General features: G+C 37.9%; 1 protein-coding gene across 2 annotated transcripts in view; it reads right to left on the bottom strand.

Moving 5' to 3' along the window:
* LOC580280 (hydrocephalus-inducing protein homolog) overlaps positions 1–18950 on the bottom strand; it is a 95359-nt gene extending 76409 nt beyond the window's left edge. For both annotated transcript variants that reach the window (XM_030977907.1, XM_030977911.1), the window contains exons 1-17: positions 18790–18950; positions 12513–12675; positions 11991–12116; positions 11187–11306; positions 10546–10680; positions 9797–9996; positions 8858–8982; positions 8143–8344; positions 7441–7567; positions 6671–6946; positions 5943–6234; positions 4888–5102; positions 4279–4379; positions 3756–3891; positions 3006–3170; positions 2478–2630; positions 112–215 (exon numbers count right to left, since the gene is read on the bottom strand). In XM_030977907.1, the coding sequence (XP_030833767.1) occupies positions 112–215; positions 2478–2630; positions 3006–3170; positions 3756–3891; positions 4279–4379; positions 4888–5102; positions 5943–6234; positions 6671–6946; positions 7441–7567; positions 8143–8344; positions 8858–8982; positions 9797–9996; positions 10546–10680; positions 11187–11306; positions 11991–12116; positions 12513–12641 (2606 nt within the window). In that variant the 5' untranslated portion in view covers positions 12642–12675; positions 18790–18950. The remainder of the gene's footprint in view (positions 1–111; positions 216–2477; positions 2631–3005; positions 3171–3755; positions 3892–4278; positions 4380–4887; positions 5103–5942; positions 6235–6670; positions 6947–7440; positions 7568–8142; positions 8345–8857; positions 8983–9796; positions 9997–10545; positions 10681–11186; positions 11307–11990; positions 12117–12512; positions 12676–18789) is intronic.
* Positions 18951–21373: the final 2423 nt, after the last annotated feature.

The raw sequence follows: 21373 nt of genomic DNA, 5'->3' as shown, positions 1-21373 counted from the left end.
CATTGCTTATATATGAACGACAATATGACATTATTTTTGGCCTCATACAATTCCCTTTGCAATGTGAATCCTTCACTACAAGTGCATCAAATTGGCAAGACTACTCCTTACCTGATGCAATCATCAAGGTTGACAGTGAGTGTGACTTCCACAGTATCCTCTGGTGGTATCACACCCTCGCTTGGTTCAACCTTCCACGAGGTGTTAGGACGAACCTGAACGGACAGACAGACAAGAAGGCACAAATATTGAGACTGATGCTGTGTAATTTTGCATGTTTTCTTAGTTTCAGGGTCACATTGCATTAGAGTCTGAGTAGCAAACAAGTTTAACATTATGATGTATTTGTATATAATTTAGTCATTGTTTTGCTACTCTAACCATAGACAATGGATACACATGTTATGTGAGATCTGTGTCAAAATAAAATGCATTGATTAATGGTTTTCCCAGCTGGGTGAATATTCATGCATAGCTTTCCATTTGCCCTCTGAACTCTCTAATTCTTATTCAGATGCGAAGTCTGGATGCGCCCATTCCTTTTCCTTTGTTCCTTCGTCCTAGGAATTTAGATATGCAAATTTAACACTAGCGCGCATGTGACTGGGTTACGTTTGGGAGAGTGTGAATGTGTACGTGTTATACGTTAGCGAGAGTGGTGGGCAGAAGCCATTTTGTTGCGAGTAGAGAAGGACCTGCTGTGTCACCCTTGGGGAGGGAGTACGTTTGACAGTGAAGGGAGGATTTTTGGGCTTGCTGTTCAGAGCGAGTGTGGTCCCCTTTTTTATTGCTGCTTTCTCATTCTGCTGTTGGGAGCGGAAAGAGCAGACAACCGTCCTTCGGACACGATCCCTCCGGGAGGCAGGCAACGGGGTCTTCAATCTACAGAATAACTGTAAGTCTTACCTTTAAGCTCAACTCTCATTTTATTCACATTTATGACCCTGTTTTATGCCCTATAGTGTAAACGGATGCCTGGAGAAATGTTTCTAGATGTTGCATATGAATATTTGTTTTTAAGTAATTTAATTGGGATTTGTGTCATGTGAAACGACACAATACATGTTTGAAATATTTATTGTTTTTGTAAATGCCTTTTTTTCCGGCAGACACGGAAAGTCAGCCATGCTGGAAGTCAGCCATTTTGAATGTCAGCCATTTTTAATATATTAAATGGCAGGTAGCCATCTTGAATTTTGATGCAAACAGAATGCATTAACTGTTTCTGTTTATAAACATTTCTAAAGTCAGAAATAATTTGAAGTGTTATTAGCATTGTTTACAAAGGCTGGTATGAGATACATGGAACGGAAGTTTCCGTCTTTAGATATGTTAAAGCTAACTGATTTTGTGTATTTCTATTAATGATGTTTAAGTCAACATTGTATGTTTATATTGTGAAAAAGTCCTTACATGTTAAGAACATTTGTTGATGTATTTTTGTATCAAAAATATGATGGGATACCATGTTTATTATTGTTTATTGATTGTATTACAGCCGTTTAGGGTGGTGTTCAACCACATTCCATTGATCGACTCTCCGAAGTACAAGAGACCGATTTAGACTGTTTTCTACCCTGCGATATGGTGAACTCATCACGAGCCATCGAGCCATTCGACCCAGTTCTCGTTCTACATGATTCCACGGTCATGTAACGCGGTGGTCATTTTCGCGCACACAATCGTCTGACGCGGTGGACTTTGTCACGCACTCCAACGTTTGTAACGCGTTATCCTTTGAACGAATAGTATAATGGCAGCCTTAATTTAATTGACCCTCTTAGGAAATTATAAGCTGATATATTTTGGATTTGTCAACGCTCAATATCTTGAATTTATGTTGCATCTCGTTGTATTGTGTAATTAAAATCCACACTATCATCTTATTCTTCTTTCATTGATTGTTTTTATATGTGTATATCGCCAATTAGACAACCACAATCCTTGTGACAATCTGTTTGTTGCAAACTGAAGATGGGGCTTCAGCTAACAGAGTGCATACGCCTGAGGGGAATATATGCAAAATTTTCAAAATATCTCTGAAAATACATACACCGTTGTGTATTACAACCACTCTTATGTCAATCTTTAGGTGAATATGGTCCCTACTATGTAAATGTGTCGTAGACAGGTGGTTTAAGCAATTGACTTGAAATGCGAAGGTCGTGGGTTTGATCCCAGACATGGCACTAATGTCCTATGGCAAGACATCAATCTACATTTGCAACTCCATATCCAGGAGAGAAATGGGGTCCTGGTAGGATGACGAAAGTCTTTGTCTTAGAAATTTCCATATGCCCTCACGGTGTAGATAGGAATACCACAGGTAGTAGAGATGGTGCACATTGTGCGTGAATGAAACCCGAGGTACAAATATATGTAAAGTGCTTAGAGACGGTAATTTCTATTAAACGCTACCTAAATCCAGATTATAATTATCATTATTATCATTATGATTATGTAAACCCATTTCTTACCATGTGACATGTAAATGGGGCTGGTATGAGAGATTCGTTGGACAAGGTCACAATCCTGGAGATGTCTTTCAGAACCTGGGTCTGACCCCAGTCCATCTCAGTAGGGGTCACATGGACCACTGGCCCCTCCCCTATGCACTTCAACACCACTTGCTGGATGGGGAAGAACAAAGGTTTAATGTATTTGATTTTCATTAGATACTGCATTCTTTGCATTTGTAATGAAAAATAAACAATGACAATAAACTTATGAGTCATGTAAACACATGAGCTATTTCTGCTGTATTTCAGAAATTAATAAGGATTCGTTCACACAGAAAGAATAACAATTTCTTACAAACTTTTTCCAAATAGGATTTACAAAATAAGCTCTTTATTAATTCAATAATTCATTTGACTTCATGATCATCTTTCTCTAAAGTGGTTTTTAAACGTGTATCCATGTGCAATTCTACTTACTTCTGCAAACCATGCTGTTTAATTAATAAGCCAATTTTGAATTGAATTGAACAAGAACAAAGGACTCACCAGAGGAGGTTCCATGCTACCAAAGATACTGAACTCTGCATAGGTTTCCAGCTCCTCCAGACCTTGAGGGGTGATGACCAGGGGTACCCGACGGGTAGTGTGAGGGGGTAGGATCCCTGTCGGCTCTGGACTGCTGAACAGCATAGGGCTCATCTCATCTACCTCCTGTAGCAAAGAAAGTCATATACAATCAAATGGGTTTCAGTGGCCTGCACCTGCCATTGGTAATGAAAGCCCATCTGCACTAGTTTGGCCAGGAGGGATTAGACCACCCTGGGTGGTCACTGGCAGGTGGTTATCTCATCAAATCAGCTCTCAGTTAACATAAGAAGAAGGGGACCATGGGGAACCAATGGTCACTGATTAGGCACTGTTTGCTATATATAGAGGGTGCAAGTAGCTATAAGTATAGTGCAGCGGGGCTTTAAAGCTAGGAAATACATTTTGAAGGAATCTAGGTTAAATAAACTTTGCATCAATTATTATACAATGAATGAATTGTCTAAACTAGAAAATACAAACTAATCAAAACTTGCTGGAGAAAAAAAAAATCATTAACTCAAACCACATGGTCTAGTCCTTTACACAAAACTCCTATCTCATTAGTACAGAGCTACGATTGATATCAATTTATGACTGATTTCAATCAATCACAAGGCTTAAGAAGAAAGGAACCACAATCTCTGTAAGTTAAATCCTTACCAATACCTGATTTAAAACAATTGTTCGTAGACTGAGGTTGCTACTTACTTGTGGAACGAGGTCATATTTAGCAGGGAGGTCAGTGTCATTACAGAGTCTGGCACTGAGCTCATACGGATGGTTCAGGAAGCAGCGAGTGTAGTCAAGGATTGGTGTCACCACAGAGATGGAAGGCACTACACATCTGCAGAAAGAACATAAATATAGATGTGAAATTTGTTCTGCATTTAGCTTACCCTGATATACAAATGCATTTTCCCTGATTATCAATTTCCAAGTTCTCTCAAAGCATCATCTGTATTTTTTATAAATTCTATGACAGTTTTCTTTAGAGAAAATCTATTGTAAAACCAGAAACTTCAAAGTAAAGGACGCTTTTGTGAATTAAACGAGTGGTTGAGATACACAATACCATGAATCACACATCACAATACAAAATATTGGCATCTTGGAAAGTTTTTTGTGGCAAAAGGAGCAATTATTAACAATTTACAAAAGTTCATATCAAGAAAGTTTCTGGGAATACATTAGGAAACAATGAAGAATTTCCCTTGGAAAACTTGAGACTTACTTTGCTGATATGGGCAGTGAGAGCAGCTCTTGTCCAACTCCGTCTACATCGACCACAAGGGCTAGATCATACTTCTTGAGGGAGTTGGAAGTCAACTCAACCTGGAAGAAATATATATCAAAATATGTTCAATAAAATAAATATATATGATTCCACATAAGTAAACATCACATTTGCAAACAAAAATGGTTGAATTATCTTAGACACAATTCGGACCAGAGAGTTTCACATTATAAGTAAAGGTCAAGTAAGCCTGTCAGGCATGCATTTTTTCGTAATACAGGCATAAGCAGCAAAACCTCCTTGAACTATATGTATTTTCCTTGTAGGGGCTCTTGAATAGCAACATGTTGGAAAAAAAATGAAACTCATAGTATCATGGCTCCCCTGTGCAGACTAGACGAAAGATTAAATCCCCAGTAGATTTTCACCAATTACTGCAAAACAGGTAATCTACAGCTTTGTAAAATTGAAAACATATGAAAATATGTCTTTACTTTTCTTCTGACTTACAAATGCAATGAATAACCCACCAATGAGCACAAAATCATCATGATTTGAAAAGGAATCATGCCAATATTTAACTTGTATATTTTATTGCGCACTGACCTCAATCTTGACCTCACTCTGCGGGTCCACCGTGCCTGAGGATGGGACGATCTGGAACTCCCTTGCCGGGGTGCTGAGGTTGGACCTGCCCAGGGTCACCTCACCACTGGTAGCAGACACCACATCACCCTCCCCGTCCCCAGGCACTCTCAGGCTGAAGCCCATGGGTACCAGGGCCGTGTTCACCAAGGTGGCTACCTCGGTGCTCTTGAAGCCTTCATGAAGAAGATATGAAAGTATCGTAAGAATGATGAGTTGGGGGCATTTCATTGGAAGTATTAATTTCTTTGCTACAAATTTGTAATATATTGATTTTATATGTATACTTTGTTTCCAAGACATATTGTAAAACAGCCTCTGAGCAAATAATACTTCAACAAGCTCTGCTTCTAGTTAGTTCCTCTTTTCTCGTGCTATTACTATTACATTTGTAATATACTTATTTGTTGTATTATGTTTTGCATGAGAAATAAAGTCATTTGAATTTGAATTTGTATTGAATGGAATACACAGAAAAATCTGATAGGGTACATTTACTACTTTATAAACTTGTTTCTCTTTTAAAATCTTGAATGATTCTTCAGCTCACAGACAAGCCATTTTTTTGTGAAGATGCTAAATTGATTAGTAAGATATTGTTGTGTTTAATGTGGAATATTACAATGTGGAAAGACTTCACAGTGCTATCACATAACATGACTAAAATACATCTGAAACTTTAATACTTTACAAACCAAAAGCTTGTACTTTAACAAATCACATAAAAAAAACATGATTTTCATCAATTCCCCTTAAGTACCCTTAACAAATGTATTAAATATGTATACATTTTCTACTACAATAACTAGTGCCACCCATAAAATTACTTGAGGCTTGTCAAACATAGTAACAAACTTATGCATTCTGACTTCTGAGGTACAAAAATATGGAGCAAGTGAATTCACTAATTTGTCACTAGGCACATTTCAAAATATTTGTGTGCAATCACCTACTATGGGTCTGCCATAAGACAAAATTCACCATTCCCTTCCTAATTTATTTTATTTCATGCATACCATAAGAAATGGTGCCAAACTTGAGGCGGGGGACATCGAAATGGAAGGTGGGTCCTATGACACAGCCCCTGAAGTTGAGCTTGTGCTGGTAGGGTAGCCCTTCCACCTCCCAGAAGAAGTCTTCACTGAAGTCCCCCAGGTGAGGGGAGGAGAAGGTCACATCGATGGCCTGGAAGGCTCCCGGCTCCAGCACGCCAGAGCTGGGGGAGAAGCTGAAGTAAGGCCCAAAGGTGGAGTCGGAGGGCACCAGGCGGAAGGCAGCATCGATGTCCCCACGGTTACCAAGCACCACCTACAACGGTAAATAGATATCAGTATAAAAATTTTGAAGCTACCATGATGACTTGAAAGGAAAAATGAATATGACCGAGATTAAATACTGCCATAGCCATAAACAGGTTACATACTACAACTAAACAAAATTGGAAGTGCAGATATGTCATAACATGAATGTCTATGCCCATCAAACAATTCTTTTTTTCAGAATTATGCTGATCGAGAGTTCTTCCTCGTGAAAATAGCCACGTAAAAGAAGGGAATGGGTCCATCCTGCACAGAATATGCGAAGTAAATTTCAACGCTATCCAACTCATATTTTATCATTTACCATCCTGCTATTTATTTCATGTTGCTTCAGAGTAGGATTTTAAAAAGAATTCCTACTTAACACTTGATTAGAACCGTCAATCAACTGCTAGAAATATTCACGGTAAGACCCCATCACTCACCTCGTATGAATGCTTGGAGTTGATAAAGATGTGTCCCATGTTCATGGTGTCGTAGGAGAAGAAGACCTGCGGTCCGATCCCGTCTCCCTTCAGTCTGAGCGGGAGCCTGGTCTCACGACCGACGATGTCACAGTAGGCAATCTGGTTATAGGCCTTGGCCACGGTAGGTTTGAAGACTACGTTGATCTCGCAGGTTGAATTGGGCCAAATGTCTCCCTCTTGGGGCATGATGTTGAAGGCATCGTCCGTGAATAACAATTCGTCACCTCGAACAAGCTGAAGCAGAACAAAAATGCAAGGACAAAGACAAATTATTTCTAGAACTCTACTCTTTAAGTTGTTTAGAACCCTGGTTTCCATCACCTCATATTTACCAAAGGAACCTTTATCTCTAACGCAAATAATTCTTTAGAGGACATAAAAAAGAAATATACCTCTTCAACTATTCTATAATGTTTTCTTGATCCTTTATGTACTGTCTGGTAGAAAATTCTCTCCACAAATTTGGATATTATACATCATGTTCTGGCTACGTACGCTTGTTTTTCTTTCTTTTTTCTTCTTTGTATAAAGCAGATGTGTATTAAAGTACATGCATCATTCATTCATTCAGCCCCAAGATAAATTCGGCCAAATTGAAAAGTATAACAGTAAAATATTGAACGGAAATTGAAAATGCAAAGAAGGGACTAAAAACTCTTTACAAAGACTGGTTGCAGTTTATAGCTTGCACTGTGTAGTAAGGGAATATATCCTCTCTATGTACTCACCGTGCGTCTGTTCTGGAACGTGCGTGTGAGGATAGCCATACGATCCCTCAGGGTAGGGTCCATGATGCATTCTTGAAGGAAGGCATCATGCTCTGTTGACTCCTCGGACTCTATGTGACCAAAAAATCTGCACAAGAAAAAAATGTCAAGAAGAATATATATTAAGATGATGTCAGAGCAAATGTTACACACAAATTTGGCAAATATAACACAGAACCTGTTACACTACAGTTTTGAACTTTTCTTCCCATTTAGTGACAAAACTATTTGCTTCAGCTGTTATGTGTGATAGCACTTCTGTAGTAAAGGTGTCTAAGATGTGTTCCACCTTGCATACATTAGTAATCAAGGCAAGCAATTAGAAAGATTGCAGACCTTCAAACGCAATTTTCAATGGGATGCCAACCATCTCAATACATTAGTAAGATACCAAACTTATTCCTGTTGAATGTCTGTCCATTCTGAACAGCAGGGCGATGCTTTAGTGGTGACACTTAATGATTTATCAGAAAATTACTGTAAATTAGGACAATAAATACATCAGGGCCCATCTTAGCGCTGATGTTAATCGCAGCTTATTTGGGATTGATATCAATCACAACTATGTAAATAAGAGATAATAGACTGCAAACTTGCGATTGATTTGGATCGATCGCAACTCTTTGTAAGACAGGGCCTAGGGAACTAATTGAGATTCCTCACCCTTGTTTTTGTTGCTCCTCCTCCTCTGCCGTAGCACACTGTTTCCACTTGTAGTGTACGATGACATCACTGCGATTGGCGACAATCACTGTCCTCTGATTGGCCATGGAGATGTAGGTGTTCTCGATGCGCAGAGAATTCTTGTCAAGTCGCACGTTGGCGTCGTAAGCACCTCCGTAGAGATTCACACCGACATCTTCACCTGGTAGGATAGATGGAAAAGAAATTGATTGAGTCTGGGATGTTTCAAATGCTCCAATTTTACAGAAAGACAAACTGACATTCTTTAAACTTAAGCTTAAGAAGTCTGGACAAGCAGTGCAAATTGAAACATTTGTATTTAATCAGTTTACCATTCTAAGTGCTTTTGACAGGTATTAGTTCATATATGAATGACTTAATCAATGAGAGGACTGATCAGTTATTTGTTGACATTCAAAAAAACTACATCTGATTTTTAGTACAACTAATTTTGAAACTATCCCACTGTAAATGCTGAACTACTGAGAATTTCATTGTCATGGTTAATGTATAAAAATTCTTTACATTTTTGTTAAATTCTGTTCACAAAATATAAATTAATAACAAATTATTAAAAAAATAAAATAAAGACCTGTTCATTATGAAAGAATGAGTATAAAATCAAATCAATAGTTTGCTATTTACAAGATACCCTTTGGTAAATTCAATGAGGAATGACATTACGTTAGAATACCTGAGTCGAAGTTGATAACCAGGTTATCGTTGTGATCTCCGACGGTCATAGGTTGAAAGGTCAGTTCCACTTGGAGGCTGTCGTTAACTGCCAGGGACCCATTTTCTGGGGAGACTGAGAATGGTCTACAGCGAGAAATGTGTAAGAGAAATAATGTATCAACATTGACAAAGTACTCTTCCTGCATTCATTTTACAAAATTTAAAAAGTAGTAAGATCTCTGACAGCTATAATCAAGTAATGACCATTTTATTACTACTTTTAATGGACAATTTTTACATCTGTATTGAACAAATACATCTGCAATGAGTATAGCTTTTAACAAATTTGTTGCAGACTTTTTACATAACTTATAAGAGAATATATAATGCACTGTCAAATCCATATTTTTTTTAATAAATTGAATAAATAATTTTTTCATAATATGTGTAATCCAGAGCTTCTATTGTCCTAGACATTCGCCATTTTGAGAGTAAAAATTTTCCTTGAAAATAATAGAAATAATGGTAAACAATAAAAATCATGGTATATTCGATTCTCAATCTCTTCAGTCATTCATACCAGCTATTTCCAGACATGTTATCATTCATTCCAAAAACAAACAAATGAATAAACAAAAGGAAAATGGCACATATCCTGCATCTGTCACTATGAACATGACGGACAAAGAAAGAGGACAAAATATACAGTTCTTCATTCTACCCTCAACAATTGCTGTGGTAGACAAAAGAACATCCCTTCACTGCTATTATCATGTAAAAATATGTAGAACAGGTGAATATGCATGTGACATCTGTTCTACACATTTTTACATGATAGCAGGGAAGGGATATCCTTTGTCTACCTGAGGAATTGTATATTTTGTCCTCTTTCTTTGTCCGTCATGTTCATAGTGGTATAAATTTGGTGTTCCGTGCTTTCTAGCTCTAGATCACTCACCCTGAAGTATAGAGAGCAAAGTGAGCTTCCTTGTTGCCAATGTTCCTGACCAGTAAGGTCTTGGTGCTAGGGTACTTGACCGGGCACATGGAGAAGTTGACCTCATCTGGGAAGTCCAGCATGGCCCTGGCTCCGATGGCCTTCACTGGGACTACAAACTTCTCCCTCTCCGTCATGCAGATTAGCTCGTGGATGTAGTCCTATTGATAAGTCACAGAACAATGCAGAATTGCATAAGTGCTTGATTTTTTTTTTCTCCAAGAAGAACAAAGGCAGTAAGGAACATGTGTGTATGAGCAGAATATATTATTTTTATTTAGCTTTAAAAAGAGAATGATATCCAAACTGTCAGAGAAATTGAATTTTCCCTCTCTTTTCCTTGTTAATGTCTATCTTTGTCATTTTTGTATTATAGACAGACACTTACCTACAATCAACAAGTCTTTGAAATACAACATAATTAACTTCATCATTTTGACATTTTTAACCATCCTATACTTAATTTGGAAGCAATTATTAAAATACTTGCATTTCATTCATTTATTTTTTTTGGGGGGAGGAGGTCACTTTTAAAATGATCACATGAAACTTTCTGTAAATATGAATGATAAATTATCTATTTCTGGTCCAGGAATAAAAGACCATGACAATCTATTCTTAGACCAACATACAGTGCATTGTACATTTTTGTAGTGCTGGATCTGCTGCCCATAACACAGAATGGGTTAAAATCATGTTCATTTGCCTACCCTTTTCTCTGATGGTGTGAACTGTATCCTGAAGATGGTAGCCATACCAGGAGCAACCTTGGTAGTCACATCTGGAGGACTGATGATCTTGAAGTACGGTGAGTCTGCTTGGTATACCTTGACCAGTCTGGAAACCTGCAAATATTTCAAGATGAGATTAATGATTTTTGTGTTACTCTATTTCAAGGAGGGAAATATGAGGGAGAGACATAAGATTTTGTAGCAACTCTTTGATATTTTTTTTTGTTTTTAATGTTACAGTCTAGTAGTGAGTTAAACTTGAAAATAAATACAGGAACAAAAACATGAAGGTTTATAATTGTGAGTTGCAATTTACAATCACATACAGGAATAAAATTATACAGACAAATTATAATGTTACCAGTTTGTCTTCAACTCTGTAGATTCAAATTTAACAGATTATGTTTCAAACATATCCCTTTTCAAGTCCTTATCATTTCAAATGTAAATGTACCTAACAAGAAAAACCAATATGTAGTGACATTTTGGAATTTTTGGCAGTCATGAAATATCACTGCATCCAAACACTACACCATAGATCACTTTTTCTCTCTTTTGGGGTCTCTTTAGTTGACTCTCACATTAAAGAATGTATATACATATATTTTTTTTTTGAATACCTTGTCATTATTTCTGAGTAGAAGAGGGACTTCATAGATGATGTGAGGCTCAAACTGCTGGAATGTGACCTCTGATGGGAATGGCTGGAACAGAGGCTCATCTATATCAACATTGGAGAACTGTATGTACACAAGTAGGTAAAAATACATGAATCATATTAATGATAATAATAATAATAATAATAATAAAACTTTTTTGTATAGCGCATAACACATAGGCATAATTGCATGTCCCTATGCGCGTTACAGAACAGAGTTCATAATTGTGAGATTCTTACAAAACGCCAAATAAGTATGTTTTCAAACTACTTCTGAACTTTTAGTTTGTGTCTATTATTTCGAGGGTTTTCTGGAAATTTATTCTATAAAATAGTGGCTGCATATGAAAATGACACTTCCCAGTAATATTTTGTCATAGTTCTTGGAACATAACATGATATTTTTTTTTTTACTGGAACGCAGCATTCTTTCTGGTTTGTACTGTATTGACACAATACTGACATACTGACGCAATAATGTTTTTTTTTTAATATTTTTGTAAATACTGTATTTATGCAACAATATTTTTTTTCTCTCTGAGGTCATTTTTGTTACTTAATTCTGTTTGCTATATCATTGATTTTTCAGTTACATTTATTAGCAGAGCCCTTTTGCATAAAAAGTTGCATTTAAATGCAAATAAACAATCAAACACAACTTGATTATCAACCAATCAGGTATGCGTATTTGGGACTGGAGTTACGTTAACAACAACTTTTGTATGCAAGAGGGGCGGTACATTTGTGAAAATTATCTTATGCTTACCTTTTGGTGAGTATTATCACCCATATCCATAAGCTCAATGATTTTGGGTATGTGCATCAAGTGTGTGTTTGCCAGCTTTTCCTCTGTTGTTTGTGATATTTCTTTCATAAATGAAGAAGGGGTCATCTGTAACAAGACAAGAACATCATATTGAGAAAGATTTTCAAAGTAGTTAACTTGTAAAAAAAAAAAAATGACACTTCAGCATTGGACAAGAATGAAAATAGAACAATATCCAATTACTGATAAATCCACATTTCATCAATGTACAGGCTGCAACCAATTTAAAAGATTTAAAACAAATGAACAGTCCTAATTGAATTCAAAGAATGATCATCAAAATATTTTCCAAATATTAAAAATATGAAAATTAGTGCATGAAGAGTAAACCCCTCATAAAACATTTGTATAATTTGATAAGGTCCATACATGTAGGTGTTATATATAATATTTCATGGTAAAAAAAAGTTCTTGTTTATGTTACGATTTTCCTCAAAGTCATGAATGACATTATTAACATACCTTTATTTCTTCTTTAGGCCCTCGTATAAGTTTTGGATTCCTGGGAGCTGTGACTTTGCTGTCATAGGCAGGTGTTTCCCCGCAGTCTGTTGCCCGCTGGGCGGTCTGCTTCTCCAATCCAGTAGGCATGGTACCGGTATGTGTCTAAGCACATTCAAGAATTCTGCACAGGAGATAAGGTTGTATGCAAATTTTTAAAAATATTAGGGGAGCTTTGGGATTTGAAGAATAGAATAAAATTTATAGTACCGGTAATTCAGGTGGCTAAATGACATGTCTGCATATAAAATTTAATATTTTACATAATTTCATTGAGCTTGGATTACTATGGAATTTCAGAATATCTTTCTCATGGTCATTCAAGGTAAGAGTTGAAATTCGGGAAACTAATATGAGATGAAGTGTGTTTATGAACTATTAGAATTTTATTTATTCCTTTTATAAATGAGATGATTTAATGTTCCATCAAATGCATTTCAGAAAGTAAAAGATCATAACATGGGGCCTCTTAATTTGCAGGCATGTTAACGCTGACATTGTCTGCTGTATCATGAACCAATGCAGTTGAATTGAGGCAATTTGATATATTTTTCTTTTGTTTTCAATTATCATCCAAATCAAATTTATACTGCTGTAATATAAACTTAACCAACCTCAGTAAAAAAGAAATGTAAAAAACAAAAAACAATACCGGTATGCACTTTCTGAAACAACCACAGATAGTTTGATCAAACCAATTGTTTGTAGAATCATCAGCACAAAATTCATACGCAAGGTGGCATATAATTTTCATAAAGGGTAAAATCAAGGGCACTTTACTGATTAGTTACAGTATAGCCACACAAAGAATCAAAAGTGTTTTACATTGATGCAAAACTCATATCATTGCGAAGGGGAAGCCTTGCTGATCAAATACAACAACTCTTTTCTTCAAAATATGTTTGGGGCCCGCAGTAATCAACTCTCAAAAATGTTAGTTTTGAGATCCAGATTTTCAGCCTTAATCAGCGGTCCTTTATAGAGCATCAATATTTGTGACGTCACATACGGAACACGGCTGGCTAGCTGCAGACTGCTACACGGCACTGAGCCGTTTGTCCAGTGTGTGACGTCACTATTCAGAGCTCGCTACGCTCGTGTGTTTGGCTTACGTTCGGGGGCGCTTGGGGGGTCTAAGAAGGGTCTTGAAAAATTGCATTTTACGCCTTTCCACGATATCTATATGATTTCTCAGCAAATTATTCATGTTTTTCAAGAGAAAATCTTTCCATCCATTTGTAATTTGTTCTAATTATCAGTTGTTAGTGAATTTTCTTTGTGTAGCTCCTTTAAGTATTCTTAGGTGCACACACAGAGTTCGGTGAATTTACCCCAGCGCCATTATCATAGAGTATCAAATTGGCAACGAGAAAACAGGGTTTTTGTTCATGTACACAGCATGTATCTGCATTTCAGGCGGGTCCATGCAGCATCAACTCTCTTAAGAGGTCAGTGTTTTTGTAATGTAAATCGCAAGGTAACTCATTATCATCAGGAACACGTCAGGTAAGCAATTTGTTATCACTCCGGTATCAAAATCTCATATTTTTTGTTTAAGGAGAATACTAACCCCTAAGAATAAGTGTGCAATAGATCTTACAAACGTGTACAAGAGATATATACCGGTAAATGAAGATTTCTTGGCATATGATGTAATGCCTTTTAGCATGACATGGGAGCAAACATTTTCTTGAAAATGTGACATACTAGGCAGAGTTGTACATGTATCATGCACCAAGCTTTAATTGGAAAGACTTTTTAATTCAATAACAAAACCTTTACCTGACTCGGGGCCAATCAGGTATAATATGACTACAGACGACGCGACCGCAGCAATCACGTGCGTGCAACATACGCAGAAACCGAAGCGTGAGGATCGAGAACTTCGGTCTGTTTCGTGAACGCTAGCACGCGCTGACCATGTAGAGATTAAGTCACTGACTACCGTTAATCAAGTCCATTCATTTACGTGCAGTTGTCCAAAAGAAGATGTAGATGGCGCTAACCAGTATTTGCCAAGCTACACTCCCTTTAAAGGGATCTGGTAACTTTGTCTTAGATCCTTTAGAAATAATCCTTGATTTAGCTTAGGCTGTAATGATAAATATAAAATTTTAGGTCAGTCAGGAACTCCATGACTTTTACAAGCCGATCGCCTGTCTGATTATCAAGATATTAATGATTGGAATTACAAATTTTGAAAACCGTTCGCCGAACCACATTTGCAAAGGAAAATGTATCCTTAAATACATTGTATCACATTTTAGCGATGTAATCGGTTACCCCGCTACCCGAATCTGAAAAATTGAATATCTTACGCGTATCTGTAAGGAATATGGGTACCATAAAATGAGCTGTATTTCAAGTATTTTTCAGATTTAAAGCCAGATTTTTTTAGTACCGCAAACTCAAAAGTATCTCACCGCACGTATCCTATCACTGCAGTCCGATACTATAGCGCCATATCTCTGTTGAGTTTAGATTCCTATTTCTGATCACCGCACTCGCAGGTGTAGTTTTTGGCTGTGCGGGGGATTACGTCAGACCTGCCAACCTCTGGAGTTCAAAAACTGTATTCTTTAGTCCCAAAAGTTGTATTTTACTGACAAAAGTTGTATTCTTGAAAATAAACACGGATTTTTACGCGGATCAATGCCTCTTACAGTTTCTACCTACAGGAAGAATTTTTTTTATTGATCATTGGTTGAATATGCATGATTTCGTCATGACTGGTGTGTTCGATAAACCAATGAACATCCCCAAATTGCCGATGTGAGATGCTTGTAAGATACTTTACAGGACAGAATGGACATTTTGCCATTGAAAATGGCGGACGCACCCACAAAATATCAATTTACAACAACAAAAAAACAACAAAAACAAAAAAAAAAAAAAAAAATCGCTTTTTTTTTTTTTTTTTTTTTTTTGAAAATCGTATTTTATTAAAGAAAATCGTACTGTCGTATTTGCTTCTAAAAATCGTACTAAATACGACTAAATCGTACTGGTTGGCAGGTCTGTTACGTGCTCTGGCCGCACATGCTATAGATCAGCAGGCGAAAACACGGCGCGCTCCCTACTATCGTCCGAAAACTGCTTCCGAAAAAGTGAACAAGGAAATGAATTGCCATGGCAATATTCATTTTCATGTTCACTGTTTCGGAGGTAAAATATTGCCATGGCAATCATGATTTTTTTCTCGGGGATTCTTCTCACGTTTAAATAATAATAGTATTGGCTTCATGATTTTAACAAATAATGATAATAAGTAGGAAGTAAAGAGTAAAAAATAGGATTTTGCTGTTTAGTGGCCGAAAACTGCCTCCTTTACTTGTGTTAAAGTAAGTGATAGGCACTATAGTGTAGTATAAGCAAAAATAATTATTATTGCAAGTTGCAAAATTTGCAACTGATAATGTTATTTGCAATCGATTGCAACTCAACTTTCTTGCAATACCCCACTACTGGCACTAGAACTAGATCAATCATCTATGATCTAGTCTCCTAAATTTCCTAGGATTTTTTTTGTAGGGTGTCTGAACGATTTTCAATTTGGGATTGTTTTTCACCATTTTTCTTTGATATTTGAATTAAAAATGTAATCAGAATAATACATTTCAAATTTCAAGTCTCACCGATGTTTCTATCAAAAGATCGACCAAATCAATTGATTCATAATACATGTATATGCAATATTTTTTCCCGTAACATGAGAGTAATTTTAATAGTTTCATACTATTAATTAAATGTATTGTTAACTGTAACTGTATAATTGTTTTAAATGGGGGCACGCTACAAGAGTCCTATCTCGCACCCCGGGGCAACGTGTCTGACACGGCCGGTTGTAGCAACTACTCCGAAGATCAAGATTACAGTAATCTTGATCTAAGGAGACACGAACGAACGATCAAAAGATACAGCCCCTCCGAAACGCTGCAATATTCATAGGATTTTGCTCAGAATCGACGAAAAAGACGTACACGCAGAGTTATGTTGTTTTGCTAAATTTAGCCAAACAGCTGTATCGCGCGATATGCAATCGTATGCATAGCGTACGCATGTCATGCGCAACTTGCAGCTTGAGCCATGCTGTCTCCACAATATGTGCCATTGACTAGTATGGCTAGCCGTTCGCACCATAAAACCCGCAAGTGAATACACGTTATCGTCAATGGCAATATCGCGGAGACAACGTGCATGTTGTCTCCGCGATATTGCCATCGACTATAACGTGTATTCACTTCCGGGTTTATTGCGCGAACGGCCACCCATACTTTCATTCACTATAATGTGTAATTGAATTTGGGTTTCGTTCGTACGCGGAAATGTTACGCGATGTAACCATGGTTTGGACTGAGCGGAGCGCACGCCTCCTAATTAGCTGATCCACCAAATAGCGAGAAGGGTATTTTTAAACTGTTATCAGTTGTGATCCCTGGGGGCTAGCGAAAATATAAGCACATAGAATTGTTCCTTAGGACTGGGACTACTTATCGATCGGGGCGTCATATCTCAAAAGTGACAGACCTCAGAGTTAGCCAGGACACAATGTTTAAATTGCTGTTTTGACCAAGATATTTTTAGAATTTCGGGGCTACGCCCCTTTGGAAATATTGGAATTCACCTGCTCTTTCATATGACACCTCATTTATTGAGTATCACCTTCAGGATCACAACAGATAAAGGTTTGAATCTCGAATTGAAAAAAAAAATTGACTTTTTTTGCATGGTCGCGCAATGCATGTACACTGCATAGGGATGCGTGTAATCTCTATGGGAAGAATTTTAGCACACAACATCGGGTGCGCGATCAGACACCTATCATGAGATCTAAGTTAACTAACTGTTAGATCTAGCTTTTAGCAACCTAGTAAGTCAAAAATTGTAATTACCCCCTTTGCATGTTTTGAGATAATGGTTCCCAACCCGCTGTTAGAATGTTTTTCGATGCATCACCCGAAGTAGACCGAAAGCTTCAGTCTCTATAATCGTCGGTTGTTCCACTGAGACTACGTCTGGCTCCACTAGACCTCCGGTTATAGAGACAGAACGATCGCCTATGCCAGCCTGTGTTGAACTTATTCCGCTAGATTTTAGCCGCTAGGCCCCTCCCACAAACTTGCCACGGCCGTATTGTTATGCCCCCAAAATCCCCCAAAATGTCATTTTACCTCGTCCATTTCCAATTTTAAATTAGGCCTAGGCTATAATACATCGGTTCCACTTACTAACTTGATTGATATAATCCGTTTAATGGTCCCTTTTAAGGAAATTATCGGTCAAAATCGACATCCATGTTGAAAATCTTGCAAGCCGTGTTAAACTCTCGCTGCCGTCAATCTCATCCCTTCTAGTCTACGCCGAAGGCAAAATGATTATGAAGGAAAAACTGTGATAACGCCATTACGAACGTGTAGATGGCGCACAGTTTTTCCTTCATAATCATTTTGCCTTCGGCGTAGACTAGAAGGGATGAGATTGACGGCAGCGAGAGTTTAACACGGCTTGCAAGATTTTCAACATGGATGTCGATTTTGACCGATAATTTCCTTAAAAGGGACCATTAAACGGATTATATCAATCAAGTTAGTAAGTGGAACCGATGTATTATAGCCTAGGCCTAATTTAAAATTGGAAATGAACGAGGTCAAATGACATTTTGGGGGATTTTGGGGGCATAACAATACGGCCGTGGCAAGTTTGTGGGAGGGGCCTAGCGGCTAAAATCTAGCGGAATAAGTTCAACACAGGCTGGCATAGGCAGTCGTTCAGACTTCAGTCTCTATAACCGGAGGTCTAGTGGAGCCAGACGTAGTCTCAGTGGAACAACCGACGATTATAGAGACTGAAGCTTTCGGTCTACACCCGAAGAAGCTCCGAGTCCGACGCCTTCGGCATCGCCATCGGCGTCGGAGCTTCCCGGAGTTAAGTCTTATTTAGATCCTCTAGCTAAATTAAATAGAGTCTAGATTTGTGTAAATATGAGAAATCATAGATCGAATATCACATTTCTTACATTTTTTTAAATCTCCGCGAACTTTGGTCACCCCACACGCGGAATAGTGAAATCATAACGAATGGCAATCAATCATCGACATCGTGATTTCAGACGCAAAAGCAGTACACCAAATAGAACGAGTGGGACCAATTCCAGATTTTGCTCTGACCCGAAAAAAACAGTCGACATCAATGCCTCGGCAAACCATCATTCACATAAACAATTCTTCGTCATACATACCATGCAAGAAATTGGATGCAACAGTATCAAATTCTACAAATTATAACTTCAATTTCTATCCATATTATACAGTTTGAAGCAATTCTTCTCGTCAAAACAACATATTTGTCGCCATTTTTCTCGTAAGCTGTTTAGGTTGTCATGGATTCATCCAGAGTTCCACTATCGACTTCTCTAATTGGCCGTACGAAGCATATCAATTATGCAAATTAGGGCAACAGACGAATGAACGCCTGCGTAAGAACCACTACCATTCTTCTTATGAATATGCATTTTCCAAACCCTGGGTTCGGCTCGTGCTTGTTCGATATTCGCAAAAACTTCTTCTCGATTAAAAAATAGATATTAATCTTTTAAAAGTGACCTTATTAAACACACTAAAGCACAATGTGTACACACTCGTTATTTGTTTCGGGTTAAATATATTCTCTCTTCTCCTTCATTATGTACGTGTTCTCCTTCAATCTATCCTCTTCTCCTTTGTCATGTATTTCTTTCATTTTTCTTCGATCTATCCTTTTTCTCCTTCGTTATATATATTTCTGAGTCCTTCAACCAGGGGCGTAAATCCCGGGGGGGGGGGGGATGGGGGGCTGTACCCCCCCCCCCCTGGCTTGAAGTAGGGGGGATGGCCTGTACAATCATCCCCCCCCCCCCCTGATATTGCAAAAAAAAGAGAGAGAGAAAAAAGGAAGAAGAAGAAGAAGAAGAAGAAAAAAATGTGATTGTTTCAATTTTAGCATAATACATGAGAAATGAGTTATTTTTTTAATGTAAGTATAACTGTATAGCCTACACGGATATAGTATGTCACGATCATTAAGAGTAGTTGCGCGACGTGCGCGAACAAGCACTTCATAAACTTTAGAATAACTTTTCGTTATTTTGCAAGGTATTATTATAGCCCAGACGTAAAGTGCGCCAGCGCGCGAGCGCTTAAAAAGTGCAATCATGTACAGTAGATGCCCGGCTCCCCCACTTAGTATTATTTAGGGTACGCGTACGCTCGTTCCCGCCCTTTAAAAGCACCCCCCCCCCCCCCACCCCCCCCCCCCCCCCAACCCTATCTCAGGACTGCCAACATTTCTGAATCCCCCTTTCGCCGGCTTTTCGCTGGCTTTTCCTACCTTGGAGACCCCCCCCCCCCAAATCCGGAACACTGCTAAATGTACAACCCCCCCCCCCCCATTTCAGGTGAGCTCTAGTCGATCGAGGGGGACTGGGGGCCAATACTTTTACTTTTCAAAATGAAATAATCCTGAATGAGCTTTCAAAGCTAGCAGGAATTTCAGGAATTTGATCCCGGGATTTGATCAATTTTTCTATGATATTCAAGATATTTTATAACCTCCTTTTTACATTTCTCAGGAGTCCAAAGAGAGAGAGAAAAAACCCACCCCCTTTTTAAAGAAATTAAGAGTCGAGAATGGTACAACGAATCGTCTTTTTTCTCTAATGATTTAATGAAACGTAAAAGCTTCCGCGCTTCACGCGGGAGGGGGGAGGGAAAAATTGAATTCAGATGAGGATTTAAAGTCAAGAACGGTACAACGAATCGTCTTCTTTCTCCAATGATTTTATGAAACGTAAAAGCTTCATTAAAGGGAAGGGGGAACTGAATTCAGACGAGGATTAAGAGTCGAGAACGGTACAACGAATCGTCTTCTTTCTCTAATGATTTAATGAAACGTAAAAGCTTCCGCGCTTCGCGCGAGAGGGGGGGGACTGAATTCAGACGAGGATTAAAAGTCGAGAACGGTACAACGAATCGTCTTCTTTCTCCAATGATTTTATGAAACGTAAAAGCTTCCGCGCTTCGCGCAGGAGGGGGGAAGGGAAAAACTGAATTCAGATGAGGATTAAAAGTCGAGAACGGTACAACGAATCGTCTTCTTTCCCTAATGATTTAATGAAACGTAAGAGCTTCCGCGCTTCAACTCTCTAGGTTCTCTCTCTCTCTCTCTCACTCCCCCCCCCCCCTCCCCCCTCTCTCTCTCTCTCTCTCTCTCCTCCTTCTTGTTCCCCTCTTTTCCCCCTTTCTCACTTTGATAGTATCACATGTTTCTAAGCAAGAATTCCCTTTATTCAAATTATTATTTCATTCTTGTTCGAAAGAACACATTATTTAAAATCTAGAATTATATGCAAAGTTAAAGCACCTTCATCCTCAAGCATATTCGGTTGCGAAAAATGACAACACGGGACAAAAGTTTCTGGAAGATAAATTTTGATTTCATTGAATAGTAGATATCATATCATTAACAATTTTGCCCGAAATATTATTGATGCAAATCTACTAAATTTCTAGTGACCCTGATTGTTTTTGGAAATCTATGTATACACAGATTCTGAAGTGCAATAGAATCAATGTGTATACTTTTGCTAGCTAATTTTTTAAAAAAGTATGATTAATTGAGCATAAATATTGGTTCAAAACAATGTTAAATCTAAAACAATACTCCGTTCGGTTATTTTAAAAAATCAAACTGGGAGAAAGACGATTAAAGAGAAACAAAAATGTAACTGGAAGGAAAAAAAAGATTAGGCCTATAATCTCCTAAAGGAGAACCTTTTAACAATTTTT

This window comes from Strongylocentrotus purpuratus, unplaced genomic scaffold, assembly GCF_000002235.5.
Source record: "Strongylocentrotus purpuratus isolate Spur 01 unplaced genomic scaffold, Spur_5.0 spur5_contig_810, whole genome shotgun sequence".
NCBI classification, from domain to species: domain Eukaryota; kingdom Metazoa; phylum Echinodermata; class Echinoidea; order Camarodonta; family Strongylocentrotidae; genus Strongylocentrotus; species Strongylocentrotus purpuratus.
This window is presented reverse-complemented; position numbering and strand designations above follow the sequence as displayed.